Genomic DNA, 12,500 nt, shown 5'->3' on the forward strand with positions numbered 1-12,500 from the left:
GCTTTTATTGCATACCGTTTATATCGTACGTGGCTTTTGATAAGCATTTTAAGCATTTATAACTGTTTGGAACCGATGTCAGAATGTGCAGCTTGTGGATTCACGAGAGTAAATCAGTAAATTTTATTTGAATTATAAAAGAAATATTTAAAACACTAATAAAAAATAGTTGTGGTAAATAACAACAAACACTCATTACAAAGCTTAAAGAGTCAGATTTATCGATCCTTTTACGCTTATTATTTCAGCTTCTTCCAAAAATAGAATTGTCTATATATTGGGGAAATATGTTGAAAATTTATTTGTAATATTCAAAGCGAAAAATCTAAAATGTTTGGGAAGTTCATTGTGAATTCTTTACCAGAAACCGAGATGTTTGTAACAATCGATTTACCTTTCTTCCGTAACAAAACCCAGCTTACTGTCTTCAATATATCCTTCACGACTGCCTTCTTCTTCTATATTTCATCTTCAAAAACACATGACGCTTAAACTGTCATCGAAACTATTTCCCATTTCCTTTCTCCCCCTGACAGCACATGCTCTCCAATGTACCATTATCATACGCAGCATGTGCACAGCGCATCGTCTACATACGCTAACGAAGCATAACTCCATATCACCGTACCACCAGACCCGTCGTCCACAGGACGGTATAAAAATGATATCGCAAAACTTTAGCATCATTGTCACTAGCGCCTCGACAATTCATTTCCTACGAAGCTTCGCAAACAGGTTCCGTTCCGTTCCGTTCTTTTCGCGCTACCTTTTCAGCACGAAGCAGCAGCAGCAGCAGCAGCAGCAACAGCAATGTAATGCGTCACCATTAGTGGCCGCTTGCAATTTGTCTCGAAAAAGGCACGGCCACCGAACCGGGCTCACAGCACGCCGAATGACAAATGCGCCACATGCACGTCAGTAACAAGTCCGTTCGGTCTGGTGCGGAGGAGTATGGAATACTTTTTGCACCGCAAAAAAAGTTCCCCAACAACACATACCGCGCAAAGAAACTGTACATAGTACTGGGCACAAATATGTACCGCAATGGTTTCGATTCGGGCACACAACCGACCGACAACCGACACTGCCTGCAAGGAACACGTTGTCAAAAGAATTAACCAAAAAGGAACAGGGGGGAAAAAAGAAGTTCTCAGCATCGGCTCTCGGAAGAAGAACTTTAGCTTCAAACTCTGTGCTCTTGGATGGTTGTTTACCTCATCCCCAGCAGGGGGCAGCAGTTTTCGGTTGAACGTTTTCTCGGCACATCCAGTGAAGAAAAAGACGTTGCCGAGTAGCAACCGGTGATGGTATGGTATGGTATAAAGGTCCCAAGAAACACACAAATTGGACCCATCATTAGTAACGTAGCTTCCCCCGTTTCTCCACACGGCCTCGCAGCAGCCTAATGATGAAGTAGCAGCCGGTTGGCCACGTGGCGTGAAGTTAAATGTGTTGGCCTGAGTGAAGGAAATGAGATAAACGCTTCTAATTACCCGTCGGCGCGGTGCGTTTTCCCGAACGAAGACAAACCGAAGTGACGAATTGCAGCTCGTGAGGCTATGGAACGTCATATGGGGTAACGAGGGTAATTAGGAGACGCTGGTGACGGTGTACAGTGAGGGGAAAGTGCGATTGTGCTTCTAACCGTACCGCTTCTTATCACTATTTCCTCGCCATTTCCGGACAAAAATACTTTCCGCGTTGTTTGAGTTATTGACTTTTTTTTCACAGTGTATCGATTTCACTTGATATCATCAGCATTCTCTTTACATTCACCATTCATCGCTAGAACAATCACCATCACCAACGGAGCGAATCTCAAGGGTCCTTAACGGCACGGCAACACTCGCACTGCACCTGGCCTCCCGACGCGTTGGTTCCAAAGCATAACAAACCGGCCGACCGGGGGCCGTTCATTTTTAACCGCCCCATAAGTACCCGCGGCTGCCGTTGTTTTCCCACTACGACGACCCTGTGCTGTGATTTAATTTGCATAAATTGCCTTGCACACCTTTTTTTCCCCGTAATTCAATCTCATTGGTGGTTGGACGGAATTTTCATCCATCCATCATCATCGTTCTTCTGCATCGCATCGCACCAATCGATCTCAACCCAGGACGGCCGGCGGTTGTGGTGGTGCTGCATGGAATGAATGAAGTAAAAAGAATGGAAAATCCTGAATTCACCCCTTCACGTTTCCTTTATGGGATTAGTTTCCCTGCGTCAAGTGCCAGCAGCAGCAAAGCAGGTGCCAATGTGCGAAGTGGTTCGTGAGGAAAACGATGGGTGCTGACGCTTGACGGTGCCAGGGTTGGCAGTGTTTGGATTTGTAAAGCTCGGAGAGTAAAGTGTTTGGTTTTGCTTGACTCTTTTTTTTTTTTTGCTTGCTTGCTTGTTGGCCCAGCACCGCGCAAGTTTCAGGTTTCTTTCAGGGTTCAAAACACCATCTACCGGGCGCCTCCATCGCGTAAAAGGAAGACGAATTTATCCACGATGTCAGCCACGCCTGCGGGTGCGAATGAATCAACGAGAGCGCTGGGAAGTGTATCGTGCTTTTTTTTTTGTTTCGAAGAAGGAACAGAGTTTTGAATTTCCAAATAGCAACTACTCGAGAGAAGACAAATGTATTCATAGTATTCATGGTAGAACGGATTGACACATGTTCTTTACAATTTACAAATCATTAGCTGGTAGTTCAGATTACTTTATGACAGTTTCGTGAGCCAAATTCGCTATCCATGGTTAATAAATCTACAAAAAATGTATTATCTTTTGTGCTACGAATTATGCATATACTATGATTGGTACTACAACAGATATTGATGGTATATTTCCGTTCAAAAGAAATACGAATGCATTATCAGCAACATGGAAAACTTCAGGTATTTGTTTTTGAAATTTTAACAGATGTCATTGAATGTTTTGTAATATTTAAGTAAAGATAGTTTCACAAAAAACACTTTTGTTCCAGCGAAACCAGTTCAGACTAGTGATAATGATTTTTCAGTCTTAAAACAGGGTGAATAACTAAGGATAAAATACTCTAAATTACAATGCATTTAATGAACAAATGCACAATAATGCAAAGGTGTAATAAAACTTCTCATTTAAATCACAAAGCCTAATGACCCAATGTTTCAAAAGACTACATTTTCGAAACGCCACAACTTACTCCGCAATATTGTTCGTAATTGATTCTAATCTGTAGAATGAACATTAACATATTGTTCAATTAGTGTACAAAAGAAAGCGTACCAAGTGTTAATATAAAATACGACCAACGAAAGGTATGATGAGGGGGGATCTACGGCCTGCTGATGACTGATCTTGAATTCTCATCAACACCAGCAACGATGAATAGTGGATGGGACGTGCTTCGTCCAGCAAAAACAAAACAAATAGGCCACCCAGCGGCCCAGGAAGCAACCAGCAGCATCCAGTCCGTTCCAGCCCGAAACGTGCTCATTTGTAAGCGAGCTTTCGCCATACTCATGCTCGAGGTATGCTGGCTTTGGTGGCACATTATTTAACCCCCCATGGCCCCCCACATAGACACCCGCTTAGATGAGCAAAACCGCCAGTTCCAGTACGACCTAAGGATCACTACCGAGGGTGCTTTACCCGCACTGTGACTCCGTGTGTTTGTGTGATAATGAATTTTGTTTTTCACAATTTAATCTCGCTCGGAACAAAGCGCTACGTAACAGCCAGTAGTGGGTACGATAACGGTCCGCTCGGCATTGCCACACTCCACTGCAATCCCGCAGCCACACACATAATGACCTGCCTGAGTTGACCCCTCCCGGATACCGACAGCTTCGACCCCGGGTGAAAGAGAGAGAGAGAGAGAGAGAGAGAGAGAGAGAGAGAGAGAGAGAGAGAGAGAGAAAGACAGTTTGAGCATTTGGAAAGCACAGATTGCCACGGCGAACGTGTGGTACTTAGTGCGAAGTGGTGGATAATTGAAGAGTTGAGGAGAGAGGAGAGATCCTTTTCGCGGTCCTGTGACCGAAGTGACTAGGCGGAGACGCTATCTCTCTCTCTCTCGCACTCTCTGTTTTGTACTACTTTCCTCTTTATCTAGTGGCAGGTCTTTGTAGCCCCTGCACCCGGGACACCCGTTGCCACAAACACTCACAAACACAACAAACTCGTGACAATTGTGCTTCACGATAAGCGAGCGAGAGAGTGAGCGAGTTCCAACCAATTTTGAATGGTAATTTTGCTGCCGGCGACTGCCGGAAAACCAGCATAACTCGTCATCCTTGCAGCCCTCTCTGCTGCAAAACTTTCAGGTCCAGGGGGCCAGTTCCGAGCGTAACCTTTTTGACCGGAAGTCGTTCAACCGGTAGTGGTGGCGGGCGGTAGTTCGTTCTGGTAAATGAATTAAAGCTAGCCTTCGAATTGTGCGCCCTTCTACCGAGATAAACAGCCCCTTCCTATACCTTCTCCAAGGGGCGTTGATGGAGTGAAAATTTATCTAGAACCGTTCGGGGTGTTTCGTTTCGTTCATCCGTGCCCACCACCGGTGGTCACTACTCTGTTCTCGTTTGCATAATTGATAAGGAAGGTTGAAAGGACCGGGAACCGGCGGGATACACCTTGGATTCGGTGAATGTCGAACACTTGGGACTTGGGTTCAATTGCTTTTACCATTTCAGGCGTCCTGCGGGTAAGTTCCCACCAGGTATTGAACCAGCAAGTGTTCCGGAGAGGCACTTTATGTGGAAGGAGTTGTTCTTAAGTGGTTACAGTGGAGTAATAGGTTATGGTAGGAGCGAGGACGCTGTGATAAGAAATTCGCAACATAGCAAGCTCTGGTTTTGCTCCGGAAAGGACAGAATGTTGCGGAGTATTTGCTTCTACAAGTTGGCAGACGAAATACTTAGTTCCTAAAAAGTCCAGAATGAGAAGCAAATTAGTTAGAAATCGTGAGAATTGGAAGCAGCAGCTAAGTAATTATCAAATTTATTCCAGTATACCTGGAACATTAAGTACACAAAAAGAGTTTCCATCAGGTCCAAGTGAATCCTTCTTTCAAACACAATCTGGCCCTCCAGTTCCGGTAGCACCTTTCCCCATTAAAGAGTTTGTAAAAGACCATAAGGTGCTCCAAAGACAGAACCGAAACTTGGGCCCCAAAACAAACACCCCTTTCACTTCCCTGCACCCTAGGGGCAAGCTTAATAAATTAAAACATCTGCCGAGACGCGCTTGGTAAAGTTTCCACCAAACCTCGAGACCTAATCAATGGTGCTACCACCGGAGCTTCTGGTCTGCAAAATTCGCATTGAAAGTTTTAATCCACCCACCGGCCGGGCTCAAGATGGTGGTGAGTGAGGAGTTTGCGGTCAACAGCATCCCATCCGGAGGTCCTTCCCCAAACCTAAACGCAAACAGTGACCCTGCGCCTCTTCATAATGACGCAAAACGGATAAAGCACGAAGCTGTTTTCGACCATTCGGTGAACCCCCCCTTTCGGTCCCATATCGTTATGGCGTTTGTTTGCATTCGAGCCCCATTTCCCCCGGCTCGGACAGTGTTGACCGCAAGCAGTAGCTACTGGAGGCCCGGGACTAGCGCGCAAGGACAAAGTTTTATCTATTTGCCGGCACGTCGTCGTCCGCGAACTCCGGCGTCGCCACAGTAAGCATGTTGATAAATGAAAGGTGGCCTGCTTCATCCGGTCATTGTTTGGTTTTTGGGGATGCTACCAGGAGCCTAAACAAACCCACGTGGTGTGACCGGTTCCGGATGGATGCCTATAGAGGCGGCCGCCGTCGTTGATGGTGAGTTTTGATGGTAAGGCGTGGGAAAAAGGGGCTGAAGAAGCTTTCACACTAACTTTTATCATATTTTTGGGTCGCGCTTGGGTGTTGTCGCCATTCCGAAGATCGCTCACCAGCGATAAGAAGACAAATAGCTTTTACAATATTCAACTTTGTAACCAGGAATAGATCGAGAGATTGATCGCTTTTGCCAGGTTTCGATCGATCGAATGAACTGCAGAATACGGGCGAACAACCTCTGTAGGAAGTTCAGTAACAAGAAAAATCGATGTCGAGGGAAATGGAATCAAACTCGAATTGGCTCAAAGTGCAAAAGTCGCACAATTATCATAACTTCTAGATTCGTTACTGCTACATCCGCACGCCCAGCATTTCCATTGAAAAACTTTACCCAACATCGCAGTTTGAAAGTAAGACGAGATCTCTCAATTGTCCATCGACGTACTTTTTCCCACCGCCCGGCAACAAAGTCCGTGCCCCACAGTGGAGGAAGCAAATTAAAACATTTATCTTCCGCTGCCGGGGCAACATCATCGCACTGACTCGCGACTAAATTCGAACACCCGATGGTCCTGGTCCTGAGAAAGCAAACCCGCTGTTTGCAGGCGAGGGTTTCCGGAAGGAAACTGAGAACCGAACCGGGAATGGGAAACTTGTTCGTGTTTCAAAGCAAACTTTAATTGTAGCGCAAGCCGGGGCAGTGACAAAAGTAAAAGGAAAACGCAGCAGCAACAAAAAAAAAACACGCTTTCCAAAAGAAAGAAACTAGCCAAGCGAGGGACCGAAGGGTAACAAGCAAACAGCAACTCCGAAACTCCGTATTTCCGACGGGGAAAACCCGTAGAGGAAAGAAATCAACATAAAATCAACGACCGAACGACGATTGTTCAGTGCCGCCATTCTTTCCACTTCGCTCTCGGCGGTTTCGGGCGCACGAAATCCAATTTATGTTTTTTAAGGCTCTCACCCCGCTCCCCGCCCGAAGGCGGACGTCTGGTGAGGTTTTGTTTTTGTCTTGTGGAAAATCTTCCCGTTTTTTTTTCTACAGCTCTGCTCCCTATGACGGTACTGACTCTGGCGGTACACGAAGACGAATAAACATTTGGTTAACGCTATTTTGGTTTGTTTCGCTTTCGGCTTCTGCCGGCTTCAGCTTTTTCACGAATCAAATTGATCGTCACTTTGTAGAGGTACTAGACCTTTCCTATGATATCACATTTCCTGTTGCGCCGCCAGCAATGAGGATTTCGAGTGGTTGATGGCACTATCCGCCTTGTACTTTGTGCATTGCATTGCGAGAGAAGCGCACGATGGAGAGATGGCATTGGTGTGATTTCGAATCAAATCTTATCATACAACGATTGAGCTGGCCCCTGCAACAATAGGACGTGCCATCAGGCTTCTTTTCGAGTGATAGCGTTGCGCATCACCAACAAGGACATTCTACGGAAAGGACACTTCTCTTTGTTGATGCATTTCTCAGATTGGAAAGGAATAAAGCATCACTACAAGGCGTTCCCCCGGAGTCACGTCACATTGGACCCAACGAAAACACTTGAACCAAACTTCCTGTTGCTTCCTTGTTGCCAGATGAAAGCCAGCAGCCGACGGCCTGCGGTAAGATTGGCCTACACCAAAGGCGCCCCTGAGTGCTAATGGCATCGAGGGCGAAAAACCGAGAAGCTGCTGAAATCACGCCGTGCCTGACATTGACGACGTTGGCCACGATACCACTGGAACATAATGAGCAGAAGAAGGATAAGGAAGGAGCTAGCGAACGTCGCATTCAAGATAGACGCTCTTCTTTAAGCCGGAAGCCTAAAGGATAAATGGATTTTTCGTCCATTATTTTTTAATGCTGACGAGCGAGCAGCCATTCTCTATGTGCCAAGATGCGGTAATCCTCTCTCTCTCGTCCTTGGCACCACCGTTGAATGCAGCACGAAAAGCCCGGTAGAGCGAAGCTGAAAGTAATTGTAATTGTGGTTTGCGGAATTAAATGAAGTCCTTTCAAATTCATCTCTGCGCTTCTTTCTTGCAATGCTTTTAAATTGCCAACAAGTAATTACTTTTAACCACAGCGGCACCTTGCGCGGTTTAGTGTCTTTTGCAAAGATGTCAAGTCGCACATAACGAGAGACTAGCACTTCCTATGTTACTAAAAATATATAATAACATTCCATTCTAACACATTCCCACGTACCAACATTAGTGGAATTAGAGCAAACGTAATATAAAACTGCAAGGATTCCCCCGGTGGGGACAAACCGCTCAACTCGAAACCATCATCCCACTCAGTAGTTACCCTTAATTTCACGCAAAATTTACATCGTTAACGAGGCGTGACAGGAACATCGCGAAATGCAACTTCCAACATGCAGCGCGCCACCACCACCGGCTTCAGCTGTAGAAACTCTCATAACCGAAAGGCAATGAACGTGAACGACCGGACAGGAAAAGTGGTGCACCTTCTCCAGTTGCTTCCGCCTGCGAGATAATCCTAATGGCTAGAAATGTGAACATGTGACTTCCGCGAGTTGCAAGCGAGCGCAACTCATTGTGAAGCTAGTAGAATTGTTCGGATCGGATTTCGTTGCAGAAGGAACGTTGGGAAGGTGGTATTCGTGGTGCGTTACAGTTTCTGATGCTGCATTAAAAACATCGCTCCGGGAGTAGCTACACTGGCGGCATAAATCCCATGGAGCGCACACGACGTTCAAGGCAATGCGCCCTCGCAAGGGCCTCTACAACAGGTACCGAAGCAAAAGCTCTATTTCAACAAACTCCGCAGAACCCGAAAACCCATAACAGGAGAGCGAGAGACGAGCGTGCGGGAGCGAGTTCACGGGAGGATGGGTGAAAGATATTTTAATTAAAGTTCCGGTGGATGAAAAATGTGTTCGAAATTGGTTTCCGCACGGCGCTCGGAGTGGCAGAGTTGGCATGAGAAAGTGTTGGGAAGTGAAGGGCGGACAGTGGTGGCAGTGTTTTCATATTTTTCCACCACCATTTTCCACCCCACCGCTGCGTTGTTGAGTTGTTCAGATCTTGCAGCGATAATTCTGAGCGATGTTGGAGTTTCTCCATGAGAGCTTCCATGGAGAGCTGAATAACAGTGACGCGTGAGAGGATACTGGGACTTAATAGCATCGAATGTAGTTGGACTGTACATACCAGCGCACATTCCATGCTGTGCTTTACTTTAAAGTGAATTTTTTGAACGTTGAGTCCGCCATGAATTCCCTTAAATGATATTTATAAAGGTAGCTACTAGGAACTAACATTCATGAAGGTGGCGGACATACTGTGTCCATCTGGTGGAAGATGTGGCCAAATCCTAGAGATAGATACCGGGCCCTGCTCGATGAGTTCGATGTAAATCCCCGAATTTTACCTTCCTCAAAAGTGACGTTCCATAAGAAAACGGCCCGGAAGTCCACAGCGGTGCGGTGATATTGATAAAGGATAAAACCATCACTGCCATAAGCTACTCCTAGACCAGACTTCAATCCGTTTCCTCCGTTTCAGAGAAGCGGAAAGAAAGATTGATCGCTTGAGCCCAGATGTGCCGGAGCCGGAGAGATGCCTGAAACCCGCTGTGTGATACAGCTTCTTTCGGAACTCTCGTAGCTTACATTGGATTTTAAGGGTGGGGCAATGGCAGCCTCCGGGTAACGCAGGTTGGAGCGAGCCGAGTGATGTGTGTCCTCCGTCGAGCATCCGTCACACCGTTTCTGCCGTTCCAAGTAAGAGATTACGGTAGAAAATGGAAGCGCTAGCTAGCAGCTCCACACCAAGAACCAGAACCGGAAACGGAAGCAGGAAGAGAGACTTTCGGCACCTTTCTCGGTTCACGCACCTGTTGGACTATATGCCACCGGCCACATATTTCATTTCTTTTCCGGCGACGAGACAGATGTCAACACCTTCGGTAGGATTTCGTTGGAGTGGAACCGGAGTTTCATGTTTTTTTTTCGTTAGCTTTATCTTAAGCTCACAGAACAGGTAATGGTTTGTGAAGGAACGGACGCAATAAATGGAAAATGTTAAGGCAGGAATACACGAAGCGTAAACTCTCGTATAAACTCAGAATGTAATGCCAAAAAGTTTACGCTTCGTGTGGCAGGCATAATCGCATAAAAGTTTATACCGAAATGTCAACTGCAATTACATTCGTGCACCTGCAATTACACTATGCTATTACATCAATTACATGTGTTTTTGGCCACTAAAAACATAAATCGACGAGATAAGTTGATTTCTGAACATCTTCTTTTATATTTTAAGATGTTTTTACTGTATATTAGCGATTGTAGAATATTCAATTCATCATAACGCTACGCTTCATGTTGGTGCTGTGTTTACGCTTGCTTTTACGCTCGGATTTACGCTCCGCGGGCCTATAATCTTTTTGACATAAGTATAATCTTTTTGGCATTACATTCTGAGTTTATACGAGAGTTTACGCTTCGTGTATTCCGGCCTTTATACTTTATATGCATTAGGAAAGTGTCCTGGAGCTTCCTTCTTTATGCTGATTCCGGTCCCGTATAAATTTCATTACTTTGACCTTCGCAATGTGTTATTTGAAGATTTTTTTTAACAAAACGTCGCCATAATCCATGGATGCTCCCGGAAGAAGCATAAAGCTAGAACGTTACGCTTTTATTGAAATTGAATTGCAAACATTCCGTGTATGTGTGGGGGACACAATTTAAATATTTGATTGAACTTCCCCCCCCCCCCCCTTTCCCAACAGTTTAGAAGCAAAAGTTGATGAGTATTTGATGCTCGGTAGATTCCGCCAGCAGATTCCATTCATAACGCAGCTCGCGCTCAATGTTGTGAGTAGCGCCAACATGTACGTGGCATGTCTATTTCCATCCGCAAGAGCGCTGCATTTGATCCACCCATTCATTACGCTTGAGCCTTAATTTCTAACCCCCAACCACAACCAGGCAGTCTTGGTGCTTCTTATCAATGGCAAAAGGAAGCCCGGAAACCAGGCACACGAAAAAGGGGGCATATGGCAAATCCTCGAAATCTCATATTGATGAAGTCAAATATATAACATGCCAGCGCCAGTTGCGCTTCCTCTTCACAGGCCCAAGATGATATGAGGCACCATATTTTACCGCTCATGCCATGCTCTTTGCGTGATTTGGCGATAGAAGACGCAAAAGAAGAAGCATTCGCAATCTCGTGCCGTATCCGAAGCAAAAGAAAAAAAAACCGGAGTGATGGAGCGTGGCACAAGGATACTGCGGCACCAACACAAAAGAGCACGCTGTCCCTCGATCTGCAAAACCGCGCTGATGAGATCAGCTGTTGTCAGTTCTTTGTTCTTGGGCGTAGTGAGCGTGTCGCGATCGGAACAAGCCACGGCACCGCCGGCGATGACCACGCTGCTGCTGCTGCTGCTGCTGCTGGGTAACGGGTTGTCCATGTGTGAGTGTTTTCGGAACACGTAAACCACTCGGTATACCATCTTCATGTTGTTCTCGCCGACAGTTAACCGGCACGATTCGACGAACGACGACAACAGAAAGCGTACAGCGCGCATCGCGAGGATAGTAAGTTAACAGTTAGTGGGTCACTTGAAACAAACAGCAGCACTCGGGCCCTGGATTCGTCATCACCACCGCGCTCGCTGCTGCTGACCGATAAAGACCGGCGCGTTTTAAAGTACTTTACAACATGTTGAAACACGCTACCGGCCAGCGCTGCGCTTAATACGTCATCGCATCGCAACTGATGTAAGAAAACTGCGTCTCATCCTGCCTCATCTCATCGCTTATCGGGTTGTTTACGGTAACGCGAAAACACGGCAACCGAACGTTCGATGAATCATAACAACGATTGTTTTTTAATCCCCAGAAACGCAGAAAGGGTGTGTCTGGAGAGGGCGAGATTCTCACAGTGTACGCACTAGCACACCCATATGAACGCTCGATCGCACACCTTTGCGTTGAAGCTGGAACCCTGCCAGCTGGAGGAAGCGGTCGCAAGCATCTTCCACACCGTCCTCTTCCATCGCAGTCTCGGTAAATTCCGTATCATCGACCAGGCATCCTATACGGCCGGTTCACTCGGCTACCAGGAGGTAGACTGCCAACTGATCGATCTCACGTACATCCGCTGCAGCTCGCAGTCCCTCGACGAGACAGTAGGCCGCCAGCTAGTCGCCTTCTCGCGGCAACTGCACACCGGCACCGGGGGCCAGATAAGCTTGGAATTTTACCAACGACGTCGGAATCGCTGGCACACTTATCAGACGGCGGCCAGCTGTTTTCCGTGGGAAGTATGGTCGCTCCAGCTCGAGCTGCTGGAGCTGCGAGACGAACGCGAGCGAGAGCTTTGCCGGGACCGGCTGGGTGATACGCTGCGTGAAATAATCTGTGGCATCGTGGAGCTGGTCGGACGCGATGACTATCTGCCGGATGTACCGTGCCGCAGCGAGCTACACACGGTCTACGACACGAGCTATCCCGATGTCCAACCGTACCTGTTCCAGTTCCGCAACACAACGCAAGGTGCGTCGACGGTTCCATCGTTTGGGGCAGCCGTTGGAAAGACGCTCCAGAAGCTGATGGATCCGTTTGGATGATTCAACGTTGATATTAGCAAACAGCTAGTGTTTAAGTGAAAAAAAACTGCGCAAATTTCGCGATCCTCTTATTCTATCTCAATCACACTCGATCTGTCTACAAA

General features: G+C 46.6%; 2 protein-coding genes across 6 annotated transcripts in view; one reads left to right on the forward strand and one right to left on the reverse strand.

Moving 5' to 3' along the window:
• The window catches only part of LOC126577677 (calcium-transporting ATPase type 2C member 1), a 48,106-nt gene that overhangs the window by 9,315 nt on the left and 26,291 nt on the right, over positions 1–12,500 (reverse strand). The gene's annotated exons all lie outside the window — the stretch shown is intronic.
• Positions 11,220–12,500, forward strand: part of LOC126577700 (autophagy-related protein 101-like) — a 1,307-nt gene continuing 26 nt past the window's right edge. The window contains exons 1-3 of one of the 3 annotated variants that reach the window (XM_050239531.1): positions 11,220–11,237; positions 11,301–11,545; positions 11,667–12,500. The exon at positions 11,667–12,500 is cut by the window's right edge and continues 26 nt beyond it. In XM_050239531.1, coding sequence (XP_050095488.1) covers positions 11,731–12,396 — 666 coding nt within the window. In that variant the 5' untranslated portion in view covers positions 11,220–11,237; positions 11,301–11,545; positions 11,667–11,730 and the 3' untranslated portion in view covers positions 12,397–12,500. Of the gene's footprint in view, positions 11,238–11,291; positions 11,601–11,666 lie in introns of those variants that run through there. The other 2 variants (XM_050239529.1, XM_050239530.1) reach the window with 2 other exon arrangements.

Source organism: Anopheles aquasalis, chromosome 3 (genome assembly GCF_943734665.1).
Source record: "Anopheles aquasalis chromosome 3, idAnoAquaMG_Q_19, whole genome shotgun sequence".
Lineage (NCBI taxonomy): Eukaryota > Metazoa > Arthropoda > Insecta > Diptera > Culicidae > Anopheles > Anopheles aquasalis.